This window comes from Xiphias gladius, chromosome 1 (assembly GCF_016859285.1).
Source record: "Xiphias gladius isolate SHS-SW01 ecotype Sanya breed wild chromosome 1, ASM1685928v1, whole genome shotgun sequence".
Classification (NCBI taxonomy): domain Eukaryota; kingdom Metazoa; phylum Chordata; class Actinopteri; order Istiophoriformes; family Xiphiidae; genus Xiphias; species Xiphias gladius.
The window spans coordinates 26,768,261-26,793,500 of record NC_053400.1 but is presented as its reverse complement, the minus strand read 5'-3'; the positions used below and the strand labels follow the sequence as shown (position 1 = coordinate 26,793,500).

Genomic DNA, 25,240 nt, shown 5'->3' with positions numbered 1-25,240 from the left:
AATGCTTCGCATCAGCTGCATTTCCTCGAAACCTTTTTAAAAGCTACAAGGTACAAAATACATGTTTCTGGAAATGGGCAATTTCAGACAATGCGTCTTTTAAATACAATAACCACTCGTGCAAAGAGTAGCACAATGTCCTACCATTGATTCCAAGCGATTAGTAAGAAATGTTCTTTTCACTGGAAAAAGTGGGAAATACACAAAAGCCCTACATAACCAGGTTAAAGATTAATCTGATTACTGTTTGGCCTTAACAATTTAACTTTAAGCTTCAGTCTCAAATGGAGACTGGAGAAAATGTGGACAGGTATTAGTATAATTAGCAAAACAGACAGTAATTAATTACTTCCACCTTTGGTGATGGCCTTAAATTGCTTTGTCCCAGGTTGCATTTCTCTGCTGGGGATGGAGGGAGGTGCAATCGTGGAGTCCCAGATTTCTGCTTCCTCTGTGCACTACGGCATTCTGGGTCTCCAGCGCTGGGGCCCGGAGTTGGCGCGCCTCAACAACCAAGGCATCGTCAACGCGTGGACGTCCGCCGCCCATGACAAGAACCCCTGGATCGAGGTGAGAGAAGCCAGACCGGACCACGTTTATTAAAACCTTGAGGCCATATTGACTGACCAGCGGGAGCTGTGAGGTTAACTAACCCTCGACCGCTTGTTGTCGACTCCAGATTAATATGCAGAAGAAGATGCGTCTGACGGGCATCATCACTCAGGGTGCCAGTCGCATGGGCACGGCCGAGTACATCAAGGCCTTCAAGGTGGCGAGCAGCTTTGACGGAAACACTTATACCACTTACAAGGTGGATGGCCAACGGAGAGACAAGGTTAGACCTGACCTTGTATTAGATATAATTAATATGCGTTGATTGCTCAACGTGCCAGCAGGAAGCTTATTCTCCTTCAGCTTACTCACTTCGTTTCCCGCGTCTGTGTGCTGTAGGTTTTCGTGGGCAACATAGATAACGACAGCACGAAGACCAACCTTTTTGATCCTCCAATCGTGGCCCAGTACATCCGCATCATCCCCGTGGTTTGCCGCAGGGCCTGCACGTTGCGCATGGAGCTGGTGGGCTGTGAACTCAATGGTAAGCGCATTGAAAACATCCGGTGCAATTTAACTGCACGCAGGAAGTGCATAAACTTAATGTCAAAAAACAAATTTGATATTATGAAGAGGGACAGATGGCCTACAGTAGGTTTAAGTCAAATCACGTTGTAGCCTTTGTGAAGTTTACATTTTTAGGAAGGGTTAAAAAAAAAAAAAAAAATGTACAAATTCCTGCAGCGAGGAAGCGTGAGGGATCCTCTTTTGTTTAAATTTCCCTCTGTCTCTTGTTTTACTGTGTTAACGTCTTCTTACTGCTGTCTCGGTGACAAGAAAGTCAAAGAGTTTATTCCAACTGCATGACGTCTCGCCGTGGTTAGACCACATAGAACATTTATAGTATAAACGGTACTCTGTGGGCACACGCTCATTTGTGCTTTTGTCCACCTCAGTACTTTTGTGCTTTGTCTTCTTTGAAGATAACATCTAAAACATTTGCAGAGAAACATAGTAAATGTGTACACACTGCATTCCTAGCTCTGTGCGCTTTATTGCATGCATTCTTCTACTCTGTGCGCCTCTCTCTGTTCCTTCCACTTGGTCATCGGTGGGTGTGAAAACAGTTTTGATCAGTCACACGCTCAGTGAATGCTCCTGATTTTCTTCAAATGGTGGGTGAAGATGATCTGTCTTTTCTTCGGGTGTATTCATTTGCCATTTCCCCTTCTTGTCCGTTTTTTCTCCTTCTGTCGCTTTTTGCTTCCTCCGTCTTTCCGCCTGCTTTGGATTTACAGTCTATTCAAACACGGCAGGTTGCTCAGAGCCTCTGGGGATGAAGTCTCGCCTCATCTCAGATGGGCAGCTTTCAGCCTCCAGCTCCTTCCGCACGTGGGGCATCGACACCTTCACGTGGCACCCTCAGTTTGCCCGACTGGATAAGCAGGGAAAGACAAACGCCTGGTCTCCTGCCCACAACAACCGCTCAGAGTGGATCCAGGTGAGGGGAGACCCCGGCGGGAAAATGTCCTTTGATGCCAGCAGATGTTGCAGAGTATAACTGCGTTCTTTGTTCCCTCGCCAGGTCGATCTGGAGAAGACAAAGCGCCTCACAGGCATCATCACTCAGGGGGCGAAGGACTTTGGGGTTGTTCAGTTTGTGTCAGTGTTTAAAGTCGCTTACAGTAACGACGGAGAGTCGTGGAGTACGGTGAAGGACAAGAACACCGGCAATGACAAGGTCAGATGTATACGAATCCCTAAAATGTGTTTCCCTAATACAGTATACTGTGTATGGAGGTCTGTAAACAAGTCTCATTTCAATGCAGAAGATTTCAAAAAGTAAAATGTGATTTTTTTTTTATCTCTTAACAATGTTGAATAATTTAATACGTCTTTTCTGAGGTGTTTTTTGGATTAACCACAGTCTTTTAAAGTAAGGTCCAAAAAGTCCTACATAATTCTCAGCCTGTCAGCTTCCCTTTCTGTTTCTCTCTTTCCCTTTATGAAGAGAGAGATTTTTGGCTCTTGCTGGGGCAGTGGAAAGCCCGTTCTCCGTACCATTGCCTCCTTCTTAGAGAGGACTAGGAACTATTTTTCCTCTGTCCTTTATTAGAGCATTTTAGCTTCAGTGGCGGGACCCATATGATCCAATAAAACTTTAAATAAAAAAAAAGCTTTGATGTTTTTACTGAGCAAAGAGCCAGCAGGCTCACGACATAATGATGCTGCCCGGGGGCCTTGTCTGAATAGTCTGAACATCTGGGCGGGGCTGGTAGGATCTGGGTCGTCACGTTGTCAGAGAGCAGCACAGCTCAGTTTCATCAACAACGCCTGATGACAAATGGCCATTTAGACTTCTGGTGGATGTATTCACCCAAATTACATTACAGTGTCGTGAAATTGTGCAGGTTCGGCTTGGTCGTGCCCAGTGGATATTAGAGTTATATTAGTCAGTCAGCAGAATTGTCGTTCTCAGGAAATTTGAACAGAATTTAACAGGACGTGCTTTATATACAATCACTTTTCCTCAGTAAGCGATTGTTTTGCTTTAACCATAACCTTAACATTTATCTGCAGCTTTTCCAAGGCAACGTTGACAACAACACCCACGAGAAGAATCTATTTGAGCCTCCGTTCTACGCCCGGTATGTTCGAGTGGTCCCCTGGGAGTGGCACGAGCGCATCGCTCTACGCATGGAGCTGCTGGGCTGCGATGACTAGACGCTCGGCGATAAGCGTTTTATCAGTGCTCCATGCTCATCCAGCTGCTCCCACTCCTCAGAGCACAGCTGAGAATGGATCTTGAACAGAATGGAGATCGCGTTTGCTGAATAGCTTGGACTTTTAACACTTGTAGCACTTTCTGACTAGTGACTTTTTTTTAATGTTTCCGTTAATAAAATTGTTTGACATTGCAGCTTGTAGGTGCTCACAGAGAGTCCCGCGTTGAGTATCCATGCTTTTAGTAGCTTTTGAACTGTACGAGATTTGCACAGATTTGCACTTAGTCTGTATTATTCACTCCTTCTAAGAATCCCAATTGATTTCAGGGTTCTCTCAAGTCTGCAGATTTGATAATAGTGCTCTTCACCTCTTCGGTTGCACTCGAAGCCATGCTGCCAGTTTTAAACTCTTTCTGTCCTACTTTTGCAACCCCACATCAGGATACAACCCTGCAATTTTTCGTAGTTTTAACAGTCTGCAGAGGACAGATGAGAAACATCCTCACCAGCATACTCACTGTGTCTCGCTGTGTCAGTTGTCCAGCTGCTGTTTTGTTACTCAAGCACAAAGTGATATAATGACGTACGGCCTGTGCAATATATTGTATATTTTGGCATTTCCAACTATCCTCGAAGAGAAAATATGTCCAGGAATAGAAAATTGCACACTGATGGAGTCATTCAAATGACCGAATGACAAACTGTAGGGCTTTTTGCACCAAGTGTGTCAGGTAATGTTTGTTTTTTACGCATTTTAGCAGGTTTGTCCGCTTCATTCTTACACATAATTTCATCATATTTTAATCCTTTTTACAACAAATGTGAAATATGTAGAAAGATGTGTAGAAAATAAACATTATTTCAAATTCTTTTTTAAAATCATTGTTGGACTTGGACTGAGATGACTTATTAAATGTTAAAAGAAATCTGCATGTTTCTCTTCAATAAAGAGACACAAAACATGTCTTTGTCATACTTTAGTATGAGCTGTTATACTGAATGTCACCAGCTACATAACAGTTTACTTCCCGCTGCTGGGCCATAGAGTTCCATGTGGTCAGACAATGTCCGTGTCTCAGCGGGTGTTGGGGGCTGATTCTTGCATGAACGGACAGGTCAGTGAGCCCACGTACAGGGGACACGGCGGGGGCAGCGTGAAGGAGAGGAACATGCTTATTAAAAACCCACTGCAACTGGCCATTTTAGGCGGCACCTGCATTATTCAGATGCAGATATAATCCAAAAAGTAGACCGTGTTTTGTAACGCTTTGCCGTCCAAAGCCAACATGGAAGTAGGCGACAGCAGGAATCCGTATTTGACTTGAAGCTCTCAGACAAAACAGAATTGAACGTTTCGAAGATAAACCCCCGCTGTCAGATGCATTCTGCTTTCCAGCACAAACTCTCCCAACAGCACAGAGACGTTGTGAGTTTTCTCCATGAAGGACTACCAGGCCTTGGCCTGCTGTTTACGAGAGTAATTACACCCCGTCGGCCCCTCACCTCCCTGCTACGCTCACAGTCCTGGTATGCTTGGCCCCTGGCAACAGCTTTCATCTCTATGAAAGGAACGAGGTGGAGGACGGAGCATCTCTTTCCTCGCCGTGTGTGCCTAAGCCTACTGTACCTGGCTGTGTATGTTTTCCCGAGCAGGGTTTCCTATAAAAGATCATAGTGCTTCCAGGGAAAACACAGCTGCCAGATGGTGTGATGTGGGGACCCTCTGTAACAAACATCTGCTCTCAGAGAGTTTAGGGAGGGATGCAAAAGAGTTCTCGCCCAAGATACGACTCTACAGACAACTGCACGATATTAGCTTATTTCTTATGGTTAAGCCTACTGTGATTTTTTTTTTTTTAAAGGTATGTGTGTAGGAAAAGGATCAAAACAACTGGTCTGTGCTTTAAGACAGTAATTCACCCAGTGCACCTCAACTGCTTTGCAGAATAAAATTTTATCACTTCTGATAAAATCATTGTTAAAGTTCACTTCATATTTACCTGAAAGCAGATTTGGCAGCCTAAACTGTGTGGTGTTCAGTGAGAACTGAATGGTTTTGGTAGGATAAATAACATGGTGAAGAGGCTGAGATTCAAATGGATAATACGTCTTTCGGTAAAAGAATTTGCCTGTTAAATGTTTGAATTTTCTGTAGTTCTGCAGACGATGCTGGGGAACTGGGAGAATGAAAATGGAAAGAAAATCCAGCTTTACTAATCTACACTGAACTGTTAGAGATTAAACACAAACAAGATATTTTGTCATTCTTAACTTGTATAGGTCTATGTGAACTCTCTAATGTACACTATTGATGATATTTTCAACTTTATTGGCAGTAATTGTAGCAACACGTCCAAATAGAACAAATAGCATAAGAAATATATATTACACAAAGACAGGAAAATTGTCAGAATATGCTGTCAAGAAACAAAGAAGAACAAAAGAGACAACAAAACATGAAAAAACACAAGGACATTGCACAGTAATATATATATATATATATATATATATATATATATATATATATATATATATATATATGGAGAGAGTGAGAGAAGATAAATTAGGAAATAAGTAGTAAGGCACTTATGTGGTTCTTCAAAGGCTTCATTAGTACAAGAAGAATTCAGAAAGGAGAAGCATCCAAACTGGGTGGTAATTTATTGAATTTTCTAGGTGGAGTATTTGCGTTTGTGGATATAAAAATTGACAATGCGTCGACGGGACTTGTGAGTGTGTCTGAAATCATTATGTGATGACTGGTAGAGGGGACTTCTCTGTGTCAGGCATCGTTGTCCTCCCTCCGCGCCCAGGGAGGTTTCCTGAGCATTTGTTCCAGGTGTGGCGACAGAGCAACATCGCGGCCCTGCCGCTGACTACACCCATAACTGATGCTCCTTCTTCTTCTTTTTGTTGTTGTTGTTGTTCTTCCTCTTCGGCCACCGAGCCCACTGTGTCCTCTTGGAGACCACCGATTTGCAAACCCAACGGGCTCCCGCGCATCTTCTTCTGTGGCTCCTCGGCATCAGCGCTGTCCTCTCGAGCGGGACCGAAACCCCGCAGGAGGGAGTATCGGGGGGTGTTTTGCGGTGAGTGGAGGAAAAATTACATATCGACAAAGGGATGCTCATAATACGAGTCACTTCATCAGTCGAATGAACTTCTGTGACTTGCCTTTTAAGTTGATCCGCGTTGATGAATTGATTAGATTTTATTGTCACGGCTGGTGCACGTGGCAAACGTGCTGGCTAAGGATAAAAAGGTGAAATGTTATGGTCTGTACTCAAACAGTAAAAATCCCTATCTGCAATGTGTGTGTGTGTGTGGGTGGGGGGGGCTTTAAATTTCCCACATTTCTATACTTTAAATGAGTCATTTGATGTAACAGTTTCGCGGTGCCTCAACGCAGCGTTAAAACTTTGGACCGAACCCGTCGAAGTGGCAACACTGCATTTTCATGGAGCAGAGACATCGTTCGCCAAACGTGGGGTCACGCTGCCCTCTGCCGGCGCCGTCTCGCCACGGCATCCGATTCGGGGACTAACGGGCGGATTTCTCCCCGCAGGCCTGCTTGGGGATTTGCACAGAGACCCCCTAGAGGACCGGGATCGGTCCGTACGGCCCGCAGGATGATTAGTTGCCTCCAAACACTGCTGTTGATGGGGGCGCAGCTGGTTCTCCCGGGTCGGGTCCTGACTGCCCCCACAATCCCAGTCAATTTCCTCTACCACGACTTCCTCAGTGGAAATGCCAACAAAGAAAGTATGCACATGATGCATTTCACCTGGCTTCGGCTTAACATTGTTTTTAAATATAAATAGGTGTAATGTGTGTTTCTCAAGTCCACGTTTTCCAGCTCTGTTCTGACTATAACGTTTATATTTCCTGCAGTTCATTTCAGTGGGGTGAAGCTCCGCGTGGACCCTGCTCAGGCAACGGTGTTTGCGGTCAGAGGGGATAATGTCACCCTGCCATGCAGGTTTTTGTATGAGCCCGAGTTGAGCTCGCCGAGAGAGGTCAGGATCAAGTGGTCCTGGCTCCCTGCTGCGGGGGGACATGAGACGGACGTGCTGGTGGCGATCGGCTCCCGCAGTCGAAGCTTTGGGGACTTCAGGTTGTTGAACGGACGAGTAATTGATTCATGAGGATTACTGTCTGTTGTCAGTGGCTGTGTTACGCCGTTTGTCTCTAACTATAAGTCACGGTGCGTGTGTTTGTTGGTCAGGGGTCGTGCGCAGCTCAGTCGGGATTTCCCCGGAGATGCTGCACTCCTGATGACCCGGCTCCAGTCGAATGATACGGGCCGTTACCGCTGCGAAGTGGTGGACGGCCTGGAGGACAAGAGCGCTTCAATTGATCTGGAGTTACGAGGTACAGTCGGTAGACAAAATAGCCCAAGTGGGCAAAAAAAAAAAATAAACGCCCAGTCTGGCAACACTGGGGTCAATATGTCCACACTGTGTCCATTTTAGAAACAGATTGCTTAAGGCAACACGGAGAGACACAAAATGACCACAAAAGACTTGGCAGATGTAGTTGTTTTGTGTCTCTCTCAGTCCGGGGCCCCCGTATAATAAGGATGGGGGGTCTTGTTCCTGTCCGTTCCCGGGGGCCCATTCTCACATAATCCATCCATGACTGCATGGAACAAAAACACCGGTAGTTGTGGTAGCAATAGTAATGATGGCGGTAAGAGGAGTAGTGAGAGTAGATGTACGGATACTAGCAGTAGGAACATTTTTAAGTGAACATGTGAATGTCTGTTTCTATACCTTGAAGCCCGCATGCAGTACTTTGTGTAATAGTATATCTTGCGGCCGTCTAATTGATTCCTCCACCCAGGTGTGGTGTTCCCCTACCAACACCCCCGGGGTCGCTACCACCTGAGCTTCCCGGGAGCCCAGCAGGTCTGTGAGGAGCAGGACTCCTCGCAGGCCACCTTCACACAGCTCCTTCAGTCCTGGAAGGAGGGCCTGAACTGGTGCAACGCGGGCTGGCTGGCTGACGGGACGGTCCAGTACCCCATCACCCGGCCCAGAGTGCCCTGCGGGGGGCACGACCTTGCCCCCGGTGTTCGGAGCTATGGCAAACGGCACCTGAACCTTCATCGCTACGATGTCTTCTGCTTCTCCTCTTCGCTCCGAGGTGAGGTGCAAATAAACGAAGGAGTGATTCACTAAAAACTTTCCCTAATGTCATTCAGATTACAAGGCTTCAAGACTAACAGTTACAACGTACATAACTAGAAATACAAGCCTCAAAACTTTCTTTAATTTCGAGGCTTTAGACTCTGATTTGAATTTTCTCTAGCCCATTTCTAGAAAATGCCAAAGATTCGTTTATTTTTTTCCAGTTTTTTCCGAGTCGTCGTTGTTCTTGATGTCTTCAAGCAAGAGTTTCCCACCTCATGATCTTGAACCGCCACCATATCGACCAATCTCATAACAAAAATAGGAAAATAATTGTTTTAACTGCATAGTTTCCACTTACATAAATATTATCTCTTTATATGCATACCGGTGTTGACAATTCCGCAATTAAAAGTAAATCAGCAACATTAAAAAATCTAAAAACTCCCATGAGTCTCTGGGACAAACTAGTCGAATTGGTGTCGGTTGTCTAATGCTGGAGGTCTGAGGCATGAAAATGTTTACGAGCCTGATCTCATGTGCAGAAAGATCTTTAAATATCACAACGTGTTTCCTTCAAAGGGAGAGTCTACTATCTTCAGCCCTCTCGCAAGGTGAACCTGACTGAGGCTCAGCAGGCGTGTCAGGAGAACGGAGCGGAGATCGCCAAAGTTGGACAGCTCTACGCTGCCTGGAAGTTCTCCGGTCTGGACCACTGCGAGGCCGGCTGGCTGGCTGACGGAAGCGTTCGCTATCCCATCACCAGGCCCCGCAGAAACTGTGGTCCCTCCGAGCCTGGGGTCCGCAGCTTTGGCTTCCCACCTCCACAGGACAAGCATGGGGTCTACTGCTACAAGTCAGAGGATGAATGAATACAGATCTCTGCCGGGTCAGAAATGTAAAGTTGACACCGATTTCTCGAAAATATGTATCCTTCTGAGCGTCATTAATACCAGTGGTTCCCAACCCAGGGGCCGAGACCCCTCCATGGAGTTAGAAGAAAAATCTGAGAGGTCATGAGATGATAAGAGAAGAGGAAAGCAGAAAAAAGCTTTTACACCACACAAATTTACATTTACTTTTTACTGGATAATTTTACATCTTCATGCCTCTAGAGGTCAATCACTTTTTGCTTTACTTGGTAATAGACAGTGTTGATTGCTGAAAAGTTGGCGTATCTTTCCTTTTTTTTTTTTTAAGATTTTTTCCTTCTAGGGGTGATTTTTCACCTTTATTGGACAGAATGACAGTGAAGATATAGATAGGAAACATGGGCAGAGAGAGGTATGACATCTAATAGAGTACCCTGGCTGTAAATCCAACCAAAGATGCCGCAGTAACACAGTATACCACTAGGCCAACAGGACGCCCCAACATTGCTTACAGGGGAAAAAGGTTGGGAACCACTGCTCTTATTCTATTTTCCTATTAGTACATTCTCTCTGTGAATTTCTTGTTTTGTTCATGAGAAGCAAAGCATTCACTTTACTGTGATGTTGTCTCACCATTTATGCTATACGCTGTTGAAATTAGTATTTGCAAAATAACATTTGTACTTAAACTTGAAAGTCTATTCTCTGCTGAAGGCAATGACATGTGATTCAAACTCAGAAAGAGCTAGTAAGTGGATTCTGAGTTGAAATGACCTTGTTACTGACACTTCTACTGTATAACCATGTACCTCAGGTGATTTTCATGTTAAGGAAGGTGCTGGCTCATCAATAGTTTTTACTTTAATACTTTTTTTTTTTAAGTTACTGGAAATATAACACATTTTTAAAACAAATGCGTTTCCTAATCATTAAAATCCTTATACAGAAGTTTCACGTCTCTGTCTCACCACACAGAAACTGAACACCCACATACACACAAGTTGAGCAACACAACAACACAGCTATCTTAACCAAAAAGGCTATGAAAAAGAAAAATCTGCATTTAAAACTAAAAAAATACAAAAACATGGTTGAAGGCCAGTACATGCAGGTGCTTTATTTGAATTTTAAAAAATTAAAAAATAAAAAACAATCCATAACAGAGGTTTAACAAATATTAGCTTAATTTTGTTTTGTCTATTTATGACACACTGTATTATTAGTGTCCAGCTCTGAGATTATTTCTCCGGCTGTGCATCTGTGAGGTAGGCTGAGCAGTTTTCACTGCATAAATATTTGGCGATTCTTTATGAACCACACAGTACATCTCTCTGTCTTGTATCAAAAGTACAGGTCTTAACATAATGTGTTAATTATTATGAACAACTGTTTCTTTTTATACACAGCATTTATAACTACTCTGAAACATGACGGGTGTTTCAGTACAGATTAGTGCTCCATAAAAAGGAAATACTGAATTCATTCTGTGGTTTTAGGTATTTTGAGTTTAAGAAAAAAGCGGACGTTAGCAGCACAAGAAACAAACGAATATTCATAAGATCTGGAGTAGATCCTCATTTCTTGTTCGGTCAGTATAACAGTAAGTTGCACTTAAAAAAAAGTCTGACATATATGTAACTTAAACAAACCGGGAGCCCATTTAGCAAAGGCGGTTTTCGAGCACTGCTTACAGGCAAGTCTCATATGGTGGCACCATCATGTTTCACAAACGATTGTTGCTAACAAATTGCAGACAAATTTGTGAGTCCTACTGTTTTTGCGCACATTTGTGTGTGTTTTGATTAATACAATGATTTCAAGTGAACGAGAGAGGACAGTATGCCATGTTGTAGATCGCTGCTCGTATGTTGCAAATTTGGGGAAACGGGCCCCAGAAGGCAATGAGGCATCTCAGCTGAGTGAGTATTAACAATGCTTCACCAGAGCTTGTAAACAAAAAACTAATTTTGTTTTTGTGTGTACACCCTTTTCTAGTCAAACTCGGCTTCAAAGAGAAGTCTCTCGATTTTCATCCTGACTTCTGCCTTTTTCTGAGGGGACAACTTCTTAAACAGTTTCACAAGGTTCATGAAGTAGTATTCATCGCAGTCTTGTGGTTTTTCAATGTTTGTCTGTACAGTTTGGTGACATTTAGAAGAGTGTGGCTCCATACTCCTCTTCCTCTTCCCCACACTGTCACATTCGTTTGACTTGGGGATGATGGGAGACACTAGCTGGCTGCTGCTCGCTCCTTGGCTGCTGTGGTCATCCGAATCTGGGATGATGGTGATGTTATCACTGACGTCATCGCTCTCCTGTGAGGACAACAGAAATTTTTGGAAAACAAAATACAATCTGCAGGGTTCAGTGACAGGCCTAGTAACATATACAATCAAAGGGACTTAGGTTTTAGGTAATAAGATGCACAATTTGTGATAGACTACACAATGTCAAAAGCTGGCTCTGTCCTTATTAGCAATCAAAGAACATCTATAAAACACATGCAATAAAAATTGCCTCTCTTAGATGTTTGCAGATCAGTTATGGCAAGTTTATTCAATCATGTGCCAAGTGTTCCCCAGTAAGAGGAATTTCTCTCCAAATATCTTTGTTTTTCAAGGATATCTCGACAAACAGTTTGATCGATTACACCCCATCACATGCAACTCATGACTCCATAGAAGTACCGGGGGAACAACAGGAGTTACATCCTGCAAAGATGCTGCAGACATAATAGTTTCCAAGCCATCAACACAAAATCATAATCACAAAATGTGACTCTCTTTTACTTAAGTGCAAGCTGGTTGTAGAACAAACAGGTTCAACAGGTAAAGAGGCGCAAGGAGCGCTATTTGCTATCCGCCCCTGGCTGCCATGCAGTAATTAAAACACATGAAAGGGGTTTGGAAATATGTCGTAGATAGAAAAAATTGACATAGGAAAGCTAGAAAAAGCTGACAAACAGCTTACTTAAAAGTGCATCATACATGATCGCAGCCTTACTATGTCATATGAAGGGGTGTCACTCTCTCCCGGGGTCAGCGGTGGAGCACTCAGTCCTTTAGTTTGTGTCATGGCTGGCTGTAGTTGGGATACTTTTTGCGCCCTCCGCTGTTGGGCCTGGTGGCAAAATGGTAGGTGATTGGTGAAATCTCTTTTCCTCATCACTGTGGCCGTGCAGTATAAACAGTGGTAATGTGGCTGTTTCCTGCACTCCAGTCCGCATCTGTGGATCGTGTACTCTGAAACATCAACAACACGTTTAATCATTAATGAATCATTTCGCTGAAAGTGGCGAGTAATTACAGAGCAGAAAGATGCAAGCACCTTACCTCCAACATAAAATGCTCTTCTCAGATGATTATCCAAATGAAGTCTAACTCTGGAGCGCTTAGTGGGTTTGAAAAAGGCTGGTGAACAAAACGGACAGTGGAATTTGCCTGGAGAGCAGCAACTGTTGCATTTTTGCAGAGGAGGAATGGACAACCCCCTCTGGATAGATACATGAGCCTGGAAAGTGTAAAGAAGTGACTAGTCACAAAGCACTGGCATCAACTGTGACATCTCTGCAACGTGAGTTATTTATACTCCAAACAGGAGTGTGATGTGAAGGTTTGCGTGCTGGGCAAAGCGACGAGAGGAGCCACAGCTACAACTGAAACTACGTTGATTTTAATCCATTTTAAAGAACAATAAACACGGCAACGCACGGACGTTAACGGCTCATCAGTCGGCTAGCCTGGCTAACCCCCAAACAGCTGCCGATTAACTGATTTTGACATTTCTTTGGAGGTTAAAGTTATATCTTTGGATCCCCTAAATGACTGTTCAGTGCTTTGGAGTAAAGTTACGCGTTAACACTAAAAAAATACACATTAATATGATAGGTGTTAGTCAGCCTGGAAGTTAGCTAGTACGACAATTACTTGGCTAACAGCTCGTTAAATCACAACAAGACGACAACTCTTCTGAGGTGTTAGTCTAAGATAACATTACAGTCACATATAAATTACTTTATGGTTAAAAAAAAAAAAAAGGTAATAGTCACTGTTATTCGGTCGCGTATTTTCTTACTTTTGATTGCTGATCACTGTCCATGTTTCCCAGAGAGAACTACTGCTTCTTCTACTACGGATTCATGGGCGGTTGGCAGCCCAAAGGTACATTACCACCACCTACTGGACAGGAAGGAGAAAAGAAGGAATTTATGTATGGACGTGTGTATGTATTCATTTACTTCCTTATTGTACACGAAAAGGGAAAAAAGGGGAACAAAACATAGGCAGAGCAAATTAAAACATTTATAGTGTTTGTTTTCTTCTTTAACCCATGTAAGAGCCAAGAGTACAGCCAGCGGTTCCACTGATTACTGACGACTGTAGCTCTCATGTCCATAGTTTTATATATATATACTGATGTTAATGTTTTGATCATTGATTGTATCTTTCCTGAGTTTGACTTTTTAAAAAATGTATAGTTTGCTTTTCTTTTCTATGCCATGAACAAATCTAAACACTTCTCTTAAAACTGCACCTTAGTCAGTAGATTTACCAAAGTTAAGCCCTGGTTTAACATTTTCTTAAAGGTAAACTAAATGTTTACTTCAAAATATGCTGTACCATCAATATATTCTTCTTTTTTTTTCTTTTTTGTATGCGGGTTGTTGTGTTGTTTACCTCACTTAAAAAAGTTCTAGAAAAAAAGAGAGGGCATTATTGCCACCTACTGGTCTTGACTGTTTTTCAATCACTTTCCTGGGACAGTTCTATGTTTCCTAGTATTTTCTTTACTGTCATTCCATTCACATCCTGTCCTTGGTTAATGCATGTGACAAAAAAAACACCCTTATCCATCGGTCAGTTCTTCTATCCCTACCAGGGTGAAAAGAGGGAAAAAGCTTGAGAGAGTTTAATTATTTAATTTCTTTACTTTTGCCGTCAGTAACCCTTCATAGCATCTTAAACTCATCTGTACGTTCCCTCTTCAAGTAACCCCACTCTCTTTAAGAAGAGACCTCCTCCTCTCCTTTACTACTGAAAAAGAACCAGTACGGCACAATAAAAGGAAACGTACAGTACGCACTGTAGATGAAGCACAGGGGGATGAAAGCAACACCCTGACTTTGATGCACAAAGGAAAAACCTGGAAAGCAAACCACAGAAAAATTAAGAATATCAAAGAAAATATCTTTATACTGTGAACATGTACCAGCCATTCTAATTCAGAGATGTATAGGTGTAAGATGTACAAATATAAATGAAAATGCTGAGTATAAAAGCCAAAAAAGGTAGCAACAGTTAATGAAAGCAAGGTTGAAATTAAATTTGAACGCATTATGTACAATATTCTATTTATTCGTATTGCTCCCATACAGAACTATGACATGCCATTGCAAGCAAGCGTGCATCTTTTTTGCAGGGTAAAATGTCACCCAAGTTATTAAAAGGAAAACACTGCAATTTCTGATCTCATTGAGACAAAGAGAAGCATATAACAAAACAGAGTGGGTGCACATCTGTGTCTGTCTGCCTGTCTCTTGGTCCAAATGGAGACCTGACAGAGAAAATGCACAGGACCAAAACTTCTGAAAAAGAGGCTTACACAGCCACCAGATGGCGGTCAGATGCGTGGCTGTTTTCAGTCATCAATGAGAGCGGAACAAAATGTGCAGTTACTACTAAACTGTACTTAACTCTCTCAGTTATATTACAAATACACAGCCTTCAGTGAAACACGAGGTTTTATATCCTAATCAGCACCTCTGAAATACTATCCGCGGCTCAATTCAACATGAATTCGCCAACCGTATCACACAGACAGATTGGAGAGGAGAGCTCCTCGATGCAGAAAATGTGGCACTTACGGAAATACAGTCAGATTAAGTGTGAAGAATGCAAGATGACACAAATGTGACTGAAGGTGGATTGAGCTGAAATGTGACGGGCGGAGACGAACACAGTGTACAGTAAATGAAGTAGGCTCACAGACCCCGCAGTATCTCTCAGGTTTATGAGACATTTATATGTGGGACAGTGCATTATATGCTGTGCAGCTGATTAAGCATCTCGTATCATGTTAGGCACATGTCAGTGACAAAATCTTCACCTACAATACAAATTTCAGTACTGTGAGTCTCAGTTCCTATATAATTAGATACGTGGATGATGCTAAATGGCCATATAGACAGACTAAACAGCTGCATTAGCAGCTAATAACTGAGTCGTTATGCGAGTGTATGCTTAAATAAAAACGCCCACTGAAATGACACCAACTTACATTTGACCAAAAGGAAGTAGATTCATCGTCTGCCTCCCACACCCATGAATCTAATTGTGTGACACCACATTTGTGTGAGTGGAAAGACTTATGACATTGATTATACTCACTTTGTATTAGCTAACCCAGTCATGTGTATAAATGCCCCAAAAACTGAAACAAAATGAAAGCCTTTGATAAAGTTTGCCCAAACAACAGACACGTTTCAAAAAATGTTTAGGTTTGGTTAGCTTTAGAACATTTTGATTTTTACATTCTGCATTTAATTATTCATTTTGTTTTGCCATTTTCGGGCCAGTGATAGACTGTACGTATTTCCATTTTGTGCCACTTTATAAATGTAGTTTATACTTGCACTTTTTAAACTTTATTTATGCTTGTTCTGCAGTGTATTTCCGAGAAAATCAAAGAACTTCTTTCATCATTTACATTTATCTGATAGCTATAGTTACAAGTTACTTATCAGATTAACATTTTGCATGTCGGGATACAAAATATGTTATAGATTAAAATGCCAAGTAGTCTAGAAAGTAATTAAAATTTGCTCTACCTTTTCCAGCTACAACACTGAAGAACTGCTTCCGCTGTAATGCATCAGTAAATAAAAATACAATTTAATTATATAATAATATAACACTGATAGAAGCCATTCACTGCATAATTTGTACTTTTGGTACTTTAAGTACTTTTTGATTAATATACTTCCATATTTTTACATAAATTTAAAAGCTTTTATTAAAAATTGAAAGCAGGAGTTTTACTTTTAATGGTGTATATTTACATTGTGGTATTGCTGCCTTTACCTAAGTAAAGTATCTGATTACTACTTTCCACTGGTTGCCGCATTTGATACATCAAAAATATGCCTATTTTACTTGACAAAAGAATGCACTGTATCTCTCTGCAAATATGAAGCTTCTGAATACCACACTATTAAAATCGGTTTTGATATTCTGGATATTTATTTACCTATTTGCACCATCAGAGATGTTTAAGATACAGATGTGTTAACTAAAGCAGCTTTGTTCAAACTTAATGACACTTCTGATTTGAACTATAGCATCAGGATATGGGGCAATAGAATAAAATTTGAAAAGCCAAATCTCAGTCAAGTCACAGGGCATTATTTTTTTGTGACTTGCTGAGGAATTGCGTAAAGCAGGCAATGCACGCTTGTAAAATAAACATCAGGTCACGGTAGTGAACAAAAACGGGGATTCACAGAAAAGGTCTCCCTCACCACGTCTATTAAAAGCATGAAAGACATGAGATCTATGTGCTACATTGTCGGTATCAATAATTTCTTTCAGTTACAAGAATTTCTTTCAGTACCGGGAATTGATTGCAGTACCAAGAACTTCTCAGTAACAAATTAAAGGTGATGGTATGGATATTGTGTCACATGGTGGTCAAATGAGAAGGAGTTTGATGGAAGCAGTTTACCTGGCTCGTAAACTTCGCAGATATCATCCTATATCCACAGTATCAGAAGAAGCGGAGAAGTTTATTTATCTCAACTCAACGGGTCCCTGAATATTAAAAGCTTTTGCGAAGTATATTGATGCAGATTTTAAAAAAAACTCACGAAATTCTCATTATAAGGCTGCAAATTGGCCGAATGAAGTTTGGTTCAAACTATGAATAGAAATCTTACAAGCTGAGCTGAATTCCACGCTTGGCGACTTCCTCTTCATAGCTGAGGTTCTTGAGGATGTAAACCCCGGCATAAGTAATATTTTGGTGCAACCTCAGGAAACTGTGTCATGGAATCGGTTGGGACGTTTCTAAACAAAACAGGGTGAGGTCAGCTGCAGGCTGGCGAAAGAAGCACCTCAGCAGCGCGAGTGAGTTATGAGATGTTATCATTTTTTACTTTGTGTCTCTGATTCAGACACTGATGTGAACGGTTTTCTGTGGCAGTACCGGCAGCCTTATCTTGTGTATCATGTGGGTACTGAAGTGTATTGTGGTTAAGTGAGTAGCTGATAATACTACTGAATGCAACTGCACCCTGACACAGAAAAATTAGTCAGGGGGAAAAAAACCTGACGGGTCATCTGCACCATGCTCACAATGCAAGGTTGCCCTTTAGTTAACATGTGTCTGTTAAGGTCCCTTTAATAAAAAGAGGCCCTTTTTTCCTGTAAATTACACAAGTTAAACGCTACCAACAATGAACTGCAAATATCTACACTCTTTCATGACTGAATGTGTCATGCACTGTTTTACAACTCTCTCTGTTTGACCATCTTATGGATATTTTTTTATGGATAGGTTTTCCGTCTTTATGGGGATTTTATCTAAGGTCTAGGCGGGCAACAGATACTATGTCTTTTGAGGATAAAGGTCTAGTCTATTCTAGCCTCTCCTAATCTGGTATCTGGCATCACTTTATTTATCAAAGATTCAGTGATTGGCAAATCTCGAGTGAAAGTGGCACCCACACAATTAAAAAAAAAATCCTAGAAATACTAAATAAAAGACCTAAAGTAAAGCTTGAGATCTTCGGCTACGTAACGCATTTAAGTATGAAAATTCAGAGCAGCTTTGCAGAATAGTCCCTTTCACAACCTTAAATGATTCCTGTGCTAATATAAGCTTTGTTTTAACGCAGTATGGTCGAGGTGGAGCTGTAGTCAAGGAGTGCTTCTATTATTCAACCCTACCCTCGTCGTTATACACGGGGTGGACAAAGTAATAGAAACACCTGTCCGTGTAACGCAGTGCAGTTCAGCAACAACACAAACTGTGGCCTCCGAAATGACCACACAGTTGAATCCACACCAATGTGAAACAGTTTCAACTCAAACTGAACATTATCACCTTCAGGGAGGTGGGATTTATTGCAGGACTGACTGCGTTAGTTTTAGCTTGGTGCATATAGAGGTTCAGTTCTCTATCTGCCTTTACTTCAGTAAAAGATCCGAATACTTCTTCCAACGCTGCCACTACTTTCCGCCACTGTCTTCGTTTTTGTTTGTTTGGTTTTTTTTTTAATTTAATTTTATTTTTTCTCTCTTGCAGTAAAAATTAAAAAAAAATTCATCACGTTTCAGTGTTTAAAAAAAACGAAGGGGAGAGGCTGCGGCGAGACTCGCTCCTGATTGGTTGCTCGGGGTTTTCCGTGCAGCTGGAGGTGTTTAAATAGCCAATCACATCGCGGTCTGCAGTATGTGTAGTAGCGACGGAGACCCGGCTGTTCTCTCTCTGTGGAAGACCGCGTCCGAGCGACATCCCGTCTCCGCTCTTACCTTACTCGCTCATCCCAGCTGCCATGGAGGAATCGAGTAGTTGACGTTTCCTTTTGCAACCCTCTTCTTTTTCTTTTAAGCTTTCTTCCCCGTTGATCACTGAGCTCCTGAAGCGGTCCGTTGAACTCTAGGCGACCTATCTTTTTTTTTCCACGATCTTTTGAACCACCCCATTCGAAAACATGAAGTATATCATCGGCATCGGCGGGTGAGTTGTGACGAATGAATGGCCACGGAGGCTAAGCTAAACTAAGCTAGGCCAACCGAGCTGCCAGGCCCTGAAAGCCCGGCACACGTGGGGAAGGGCGGTCATGAAATCCGCTATATTGTTGCTCGCTTTTTTTTTTTTTTTTTTTTTTTTTTTTTGGTTTTATTGCTAATTTAACTGTTCAGTAACCGAACGTGTTAATGTTCGTCCTGTAGCTTCCGTAAACACTTAGCTTAATCTTCCCTGGTTTATCGATTCAGTCAACAAAGCTACATGGTTACAGGCAATGTAAGTAACAGTAAAGAGCAAAGCCGCCATATACACAGTTGACCCACCCCTTTTTTTTTTTTTTTTTTTTTTTTTTTTTTTTTTACACACGATGGTATCAATAACTGAAATACGCTAAATGTGTAAATTCTCCGTGAGCGTGTAAATAAATGCTCTGGCGATGCTTTAAAACTGGTTGGTTGGTTGGTTGGTTTACAGCCCGTATTTACTGAATTGGATGTTATGCGAAAGTAATTAATATTAACGATACATGACCTGTAAAATTTTAAATGTAATACCTGCTCGATCACATGGATATTCCGGATTCAATATTCTATTTGGTTTGTTGCTATTTGGGCCGCATTGCCCTTCATGTGGATTGCATCATCCTCCATTCATTGCCTTTTAAAAAAAAAAAAAAAAAAAAATTTATTGCTTTGCTCCATGCAGCGTAACCAATGGAGGGAAAACCACCCTCACCAACAGACTGATCAAGAACCTGCCCAACTGCTGTGTGGTACATCAGGATGACTTCTTCAAGGTGAGCCACAGACACACACATTTTTGATCTTTTTTTTTTTTTTTTTGATATAGTTAACCAAAGGGATTGCTCCGAGTAACACTAGTTGGTGGCGTGTTAACACTTTGCTGTAATGTAAGATACAGTATGAGCTATCAGAGTCTTCCATATAGCAAGAGTGTAGCATTAGTGGAATGTACCCGGGTACATCTTATCAATGTATGTTTCAGCCCCAAGATCAGATTGAAGTTGGTGAAGATGGCTTTAAGCAGTACGATGGTAAGCCCGGGTTTTTATGGAAGCGTTTGTGTGTGTGTGTGCGTGTGGTTGACTGTTTGTCTGGTGTGTGTGTGTATTTGCTCCTGCTGTAACATGGTAACTCATTTGTAATCTGCATGCAATATAACCTAACTTGATTACTCAAACATGTTTCTTACTTGCTCTCTGCAATTTTCTACACACTTCTTATTTTATTTTTTATTTTATTTCCTTTTACCCCTCTGTCCTTCCGCCCTGCTCAGTCATTACTGCTCTGGACATGGACGCCATGATGAGCACGATCTACGCATGGTTGGAGAACCCGGTGAAGTTTGAGAAGTCGCATGGCGTTAATAACACCCTGGACACTGAGATTGTCCCAAAGTCTGACCGTAAGGAAGATGAGGAGACTCACATCCTTATTGTGGAGGGCTTTCTGCTTTACACCTATGGGTAAAAACATGTGCTCATTACATTTCTGTTAGTTGTTTCCCACTGTAAAAGACATGTTAGTCTTGAAATTAATTTGACTCTACCCTTTTTAGACCTTTGATCGACGTGCTGAACCAACGTTTCTTTATTTCCATCCCTTATGAAGAATGCAAAAAGAGGAGGTGGTAAGTGCTCCAGTGGTCAGACATTGTTCTTAACTGGCGATTGTAGTCTAGCCTGCTGTCTTACTACCTCATGTCATTGGTGCTGTGTCTCTCTGCAGCTGTAGGAACTACACGGTGCCAGACCCCCCCGGCCTGTTCGATGGCCATGTCTGGCCCATGTATTTGAAACACAAGAACATCATGGAGTCAACAGCTGTTGATGTCGGTAAGTCTCTGTGCATTTTTTTTTTTTTTTTAAATTCTTTGTATTGTCACTTATTTTGCAGGCAGCTACATGTTCATATTTAAAGATTAAAGTTTCTCTCATTGACTCAATGTCTGCTATTACAGTGCAGCTAGATGGAACCAAGTCAAAGGAGCAACTGTTCAACTTTGTCTATGGCGACATCCTGAATAACATCCAGAAATCTCTTTAACAAACAAAGGTACAAAAAATCATCTGACTGTCCTGTTACTAAATCTTTTTATCCAAATGTGAGTTATTTATTTATGTATTTACCCTATTATTACAGGTCACACGATCGGCTAACAGGAGCAGATACTCAAACTGCAAGCAGAAGACCACCTTGCCTTAAGTTTCTACCTGGCAGCTCATTTAGTTGACTGCTATGATTTTTTTTTTTTTTTTTTTTTAATGTTTAACTGACAGCATCAAATGCTGGCATGATTTTATATCTACCCTATTTATTGCTTTTGTTACAGCCTACACTCCAAAGAGTTGATGGATATGTTCAGAGGATGGATGCACTTGGTCACACATGAATAAATGATCCTCCTGCCAACTCTGTGCTCCTGTGATTATTTTAAGATAATGCCCTCTTCTCCAGCTGTTATACAAAGTCAACACCTGCAAAATAAACATTAAGAATCTTAGCATGTGTAAATTGTAGTGTTCCATATCGTCCCCTGTTAAACACACTTTAGCTGCTAAGTTAGGTTGAGTGAGCCGGCGGCTTTCACTATCTCGCTCCCAGGCCACAGTTGGCGTAGGTGATAAGTGGAATCACTCAGCTGAACCTCGTGACTTCCGGTTTTGAACACAACACTTGCTTGAATTCAGACTCGCATGGCTCTGTTTCCTTGGAATAAACTTATTAGATAACTCATGAATTAGTTCTAAATAAGTTTACACTTTCAAAGGCCCTGCCTGCTTATACGGAGCAACACCTCTGCCTGCGTACTAATGTAGATCCAATCAAACAGGTTGAAATAAACACATAATGTACTTGACCTGCCTGGCTTTAAGTGTCAGGCCAATAGACCTTAGGTCTTGTTAAGCAGTATACAGTGTATGTGATGGGAATGTTTTTCTTTTTTTGGTAAAATTTTAGTATTCTACAAAAAATATTGAAGCCTAGTCATACATTGGTCTGGGTACCAGCTGGCTGTAAATAAGCCAAGCTGTGCAGACTTTCTGTCCAGGAAAGTAGCATCACAGGATGCAAGCAGACCTACACTTGGAGCAAGACGGAGAAAAATACAGACAAACCCGATTTAATCCCTTGCGCAAAGACATTTATTTTAAAGAGGTGCTTTACCCAAGTTGCAATGAATAAGCTCAAGGGGTTTGTCACATGCTTCATAAAGCTGTGGCTTTTTGGTTGCAAACACCACTTAATGTACTATTACTGCAGGAACACAAATAGTAATATGTATTTATATGTATATTCCTATGTTTATATGTGTATACACAATATGGCTCGTCATGAGGAGGGCTGTGTCATCTACGTGTAAACGGAAAAAAGAGGTTTTTTTTTTTTTTTACTGAAATAACATGAATCTCTATCAGCTAGAGCAGTTACACAATGCAGTGCTATAATAATGCATTAGGTCTACGCATTAATACTGTCGGTGTGTGTCAGATCAGCATTTACCTTTCCTGTGACGGAAAAAAACATCTGAAGAAAGCTTAATGTAAACATTCAGAGAAGTCTGGAAATATCTGAGTCATGGGTGTGTCAGGCACCTCTGAAGGAGTAAAATCAGTTTCACACTGTCCTTTCTACACTCTGCTGTCAAAGCACACATTATGCAATATTACTGTAGGCAGGAACTGAAGTCAGTCAGAGCTGTATGTATGTAGGGGAAAAAAAACCTTGGCCTACATATGAGAAGTCGTTTTTTTCTCTTTGCTACGTTTGCGGGAGTGTTTTTGCTGTGGTGTGTATGATTATTACAGTAACTGTTTAAAAGATCCTTTTCAATATGTCATGTATTCATTTTAATTCCTAATCAATGTATAACTTATTTTTAAACTGTGCTGTTTTTTCACCCACTTATTAAACAAACCGCCTTTTAAAACAAACTACATGATATTTTTTAGATCTATTGCAGTGAATCTTTTTTCAGTTTTCAAAGTCACTGTTTTCCCACCGCTCCGTATGTCATTCTGGAATAAAGCAACCTTGAAATGTCAACTTTACATCGCATGCAAGTGGAGGTCTGACAAAAAGAGCACGTGTCGTATTGTCCACAGAGCACAAAGCAGCTCTTACGGGTGTCTCTGGTTCGAGACAGACGGCATGACTATTGACATATCAGTGTCTCTGCAGCAGCAGACACAGACAGTGAAAATCTGTCTTATGAAGCATGTTTGTTTTTTTTAATGCACTTGCGTCAGATAAGGGGAGGCATATTGGGTTTTCAAAAACCTGCGCATTGTTATTTACTTACAGTTTATAATTGAGGGGTTATTGCCATATTTATGCATTTTGATAGCGTCCTAAGTATTTACTCATTTCCTTTCTAGTACATTACAACATACCTGCTGAAGTTCTCCTCACACACACACGAATGCTCACATCTTAATCTCCCGGCTTCCAGTGTAGCCTGTGATTATTGTGACTGTCCAGCCGCAGGCTTCTTACAACATATATTTATTCAACTACACAACCACAAGCTAAACAATGAACACTATATGTAACTCACACTCCAGATCTCCCCTGTGTGCTACCATTCAAGCTAGACGTAACTTCATTTTATGGGTCGTTGTGTTGACCGAGTTTAAATAGCTCAGACCAGCACGTTCAAATGTATCAAAGGGGAGAGAGAGAGAGATAGCGAGTGTGAGATCTTGTTACAATCCCATCCATCTTGGGAATTTCCGACGGCGTACTTTAGTTTCGAGCAGGACAAGCAACCAAATACTTCATCCCATCTGTTTACAATGCAATTCTTTGGCCTGAACCAAAGTTTTTCAAGGGGTTAATTCTTGCAAAGTCACAAACAGAGATATCAGTTTTGGAGTGTTCTCTGTGTGAGACTCTTTCTCAAAACCAGGTATTTGGTGTGTTAACGCCCTTGTATGGCTCGGCGCGTTAACAGTTACTCTTAATATGCCTAACTTTGATGCCAAAGATCATTCTGAGTTGGTGTTAATTTCCTCAAAGGGCAGCTAACTCATTCTAAAACGGGTGTTACTTCACACTATGCGCAGGCTGGTCGGCCTGGACTTGAATGTCACAGATAAGCAGTTATATAACCTTGACTGCTGCTGGCAAGGCCTCCCTTGAAAGAAAAAAGAAAAAAAAAAACTGTTTCAGATCTGCACGGCTGCATATGTTTTACTGACCTCTACTTCTGTAACACTTTACCCTTCGGTGGCTTTTCTTACTCCACGCAGAAATTTGCCAGGGAAGTGAGGGACAGCTCTAAATGTTAAATGTAAAAGCAATAAGCTTAAACAGCATTTTTTTCAGTAATGTGGACCCTAGCTTGCAGAAACTAGGTTACTGTGAACCTCTTGTCCTCAGACGCAATACTTCATGGGCGAATATCACCATTGTGAAAGAGGATATTGTCTTCTGACACCCATACCGCCTCTGGACTACAACGAACCCTGCAGTTTTCTGGACCTCACCAACCACCAGACTAGGGGTTATGAGGGTTGCAGTACTGGCAGTTACTGGATCTTGTTTATGTATGCGAGCAAGTGTTTGTCTGCCTGCCTTTCTGTCTGCATGGGATGCATGTGTGTTTGTGCTGCGCCCGTCCCTCGCTCTTTCTCCTTACAAACCTCTCCGCAGTGCATCCAAAAAGAAGAGGAAGCAACAGTCTGCTGTGGTTGACTCAAACGGAGCATCTAAACAACACTATAAATGCTCTCTTCAGACCTCTTACTCCCAACAGTTATGGTCTGGATTATCACATCTCCACCTCACACAGGTCAGAAAGGAAACGACCCGGCAACCACTAACAATCCTGGCAGTAGAGGTGACTGTGATTCTGTGGCCACCTATTTGAAAACAATTTCTCTGTCTCGCCCACAGCTTTGCGATGCGTCCTTCAAAATATTCCCTCCTGCTGATGTTATGTTTTCCAACCAAAGAAAAGTGCACGGATCGGGCACATTCATTTAATCAGATCATCCTTTCCTCCCACCACAAGTACACCACTCTTAAAAGCCTCCCTTTTCAGACTACAGTCGTTTCTATATTTACCGCTTTTACTGCAGTCTAAGAGGAGCCCATGAAACCAGCCATTCGTGCCATAAAACCTGTGACGAATGGGGCTGTCGTACGGACTTGTTTTGAAAATGTGACCCTCCAAAGCCAGCATGGCAGGG

At 41.7% G+C, this 25,240-nt stretch overlaps 4 protein-coding genes across 6 annotated transcripts in view; 3 read left to right on the top strand and 1 right to left on the bottom strand.

Moving 5' to 3' along the window:
- LOC120802431 (EGF-like repeat and discoidin I-like domain-containing protein 3) overlaps nucleotides 1-4,178 on the top strand; it is a 12,376-nt gene extending 8,198 nt beyond the window's left edge. Inside the window, exons 5-10 of one of the 2 annotated variants that reach the window (XM_040150380.1) lie at nucleotides 389-570; nucleotides 680-835; nucleotides 952-1,096; nucleotides 1,869-2,053; nucleotides 2,138-2,293; nucleotides 3,133-4,178. In XM_040150380.1, the coding sequence (XP_040006314.1) occupies nucleotides 389-570; nucleotides 680-835; nucleotides 952-1,096; nucleotides 1,869-2,053; nucleotides 2,138-2,293; nucleotides 3,133-3,276 (968 nt within the window). In that variant the 3' untranslated portion in view covers nucleotides 3,277-4,178. Of the gene's footprint in view, nucleotides 1-388; nucleotides 571-679; nucleotides 836-951; nucleotides 1,097-1,850; nucleotides 2,054-2,137; nucleotides 2,294-3,132 lie in introns of both variants that reach the window. The other variant, XM_040150293.1, reaches the window with a different exon arrangement.
- Nucleotides 4,179-6,056: 1,878 nt separating this feature from the next.
- On the top strand, nucleotides 6,057-10,197 carry LOC120795099 (hyaluronan and proteoglycan link protein 3-like). Its single transcript, XM_040136638.1, has 6 exons — nucleotides 6,057-6,367; nucleotides 6,844-7,040; nucleotides 7,170-7,392; nucleotides 7,504-7,649; nucleotides 8,121-8,423; nucleotides 8,990-10,197. The coding sequence occupies exons 2-6, from the start codon at nucleotides 6,908-6,910 to the stop codon at nucleotides 9,277-9,279; spliced, it is 1,095 nt and encodes a 364-aa protein (XP_039992572.1). The 5' UTR covers nucleotides 6,057-6,367; nucleotides 6,844-6,907; the 3' UTR covers nucleotides 9,280-10,197.
- Nucleotides 10,198-10,218: 21 nt separating this feature from the next.
- On the bottom strand, nucleotides 10,219-14,371 carry LOC120795103. The gene is made up of 5 exons (XM_040136650.1): nucleotides 14,353-14,371; nucleotides 13,354-13,454; nucleotides 12,612-12,789; nucleotides 12,283-12,521; nucleotides 10,219-11,594 (listed from the first exon to the last, which is right to left on the bottom strand). The coding sequence occupies exons 2-5, from the start codon at nucleotides 13,375-13,377 to the stop codon at nucleotides 11,271-11,273; spliced, it is 765 nt and encodes a 254-aa protein (XP_039992584.1). The 5' UTR covers nucleotides 13,378-13,454; nucleotides 14,353-14,371; the 3' UTR covers nucleotides 10,219-11,270.
- A 4,368-nt stretch (nucleotides 14,372-18,739) lies between these two features.
- Nucleotides 18,740-21,458, top strand: mibp2 (muscle-specific beta 1 integrin binding protein 2). 2 transcript variants are annotated; one of them, XM_040129838.1, is made up of 8 exons: nucleotides 18,740-19,014; nucleotides 19,732-19,822; nucleotides 20,032-20,080; nucleotides 20,323-20,512; nucleotides 20,605-20,676; nucleotides 20,775-20,881; nucleotides 21,007-21,101; nucleotides 21,189-21,458. In XM_040129838.1, exons 1-7 carry the CDS (start codon nucleotides 18,989-18,991, stop codon nucleotides 21,090-21,092), a joined length of 621 nt encoding a protein of 206 aa, XP_039985772.1. In that variant the 5' UTR covers nucleotides 18,740-18,988; the 3' UTR covers nucleotides 21,093-21,101; nucleotides 21,189-21,458. The 2 variants fall into 2 exon arrangements, with proteins under 2 accessions (XP_039985772.1, XP_039985828.1); XM_040129894.1 differs by lacking the exons at nucleotides 18,740-19,014; nucleotides 20,032-20,080 and having other exon boundaries at nucleotides 19,728-19,822.
- The last annotated feature ends 3,782 nt before the right edge of the window (nucleotides 21,459-25,240 follow it).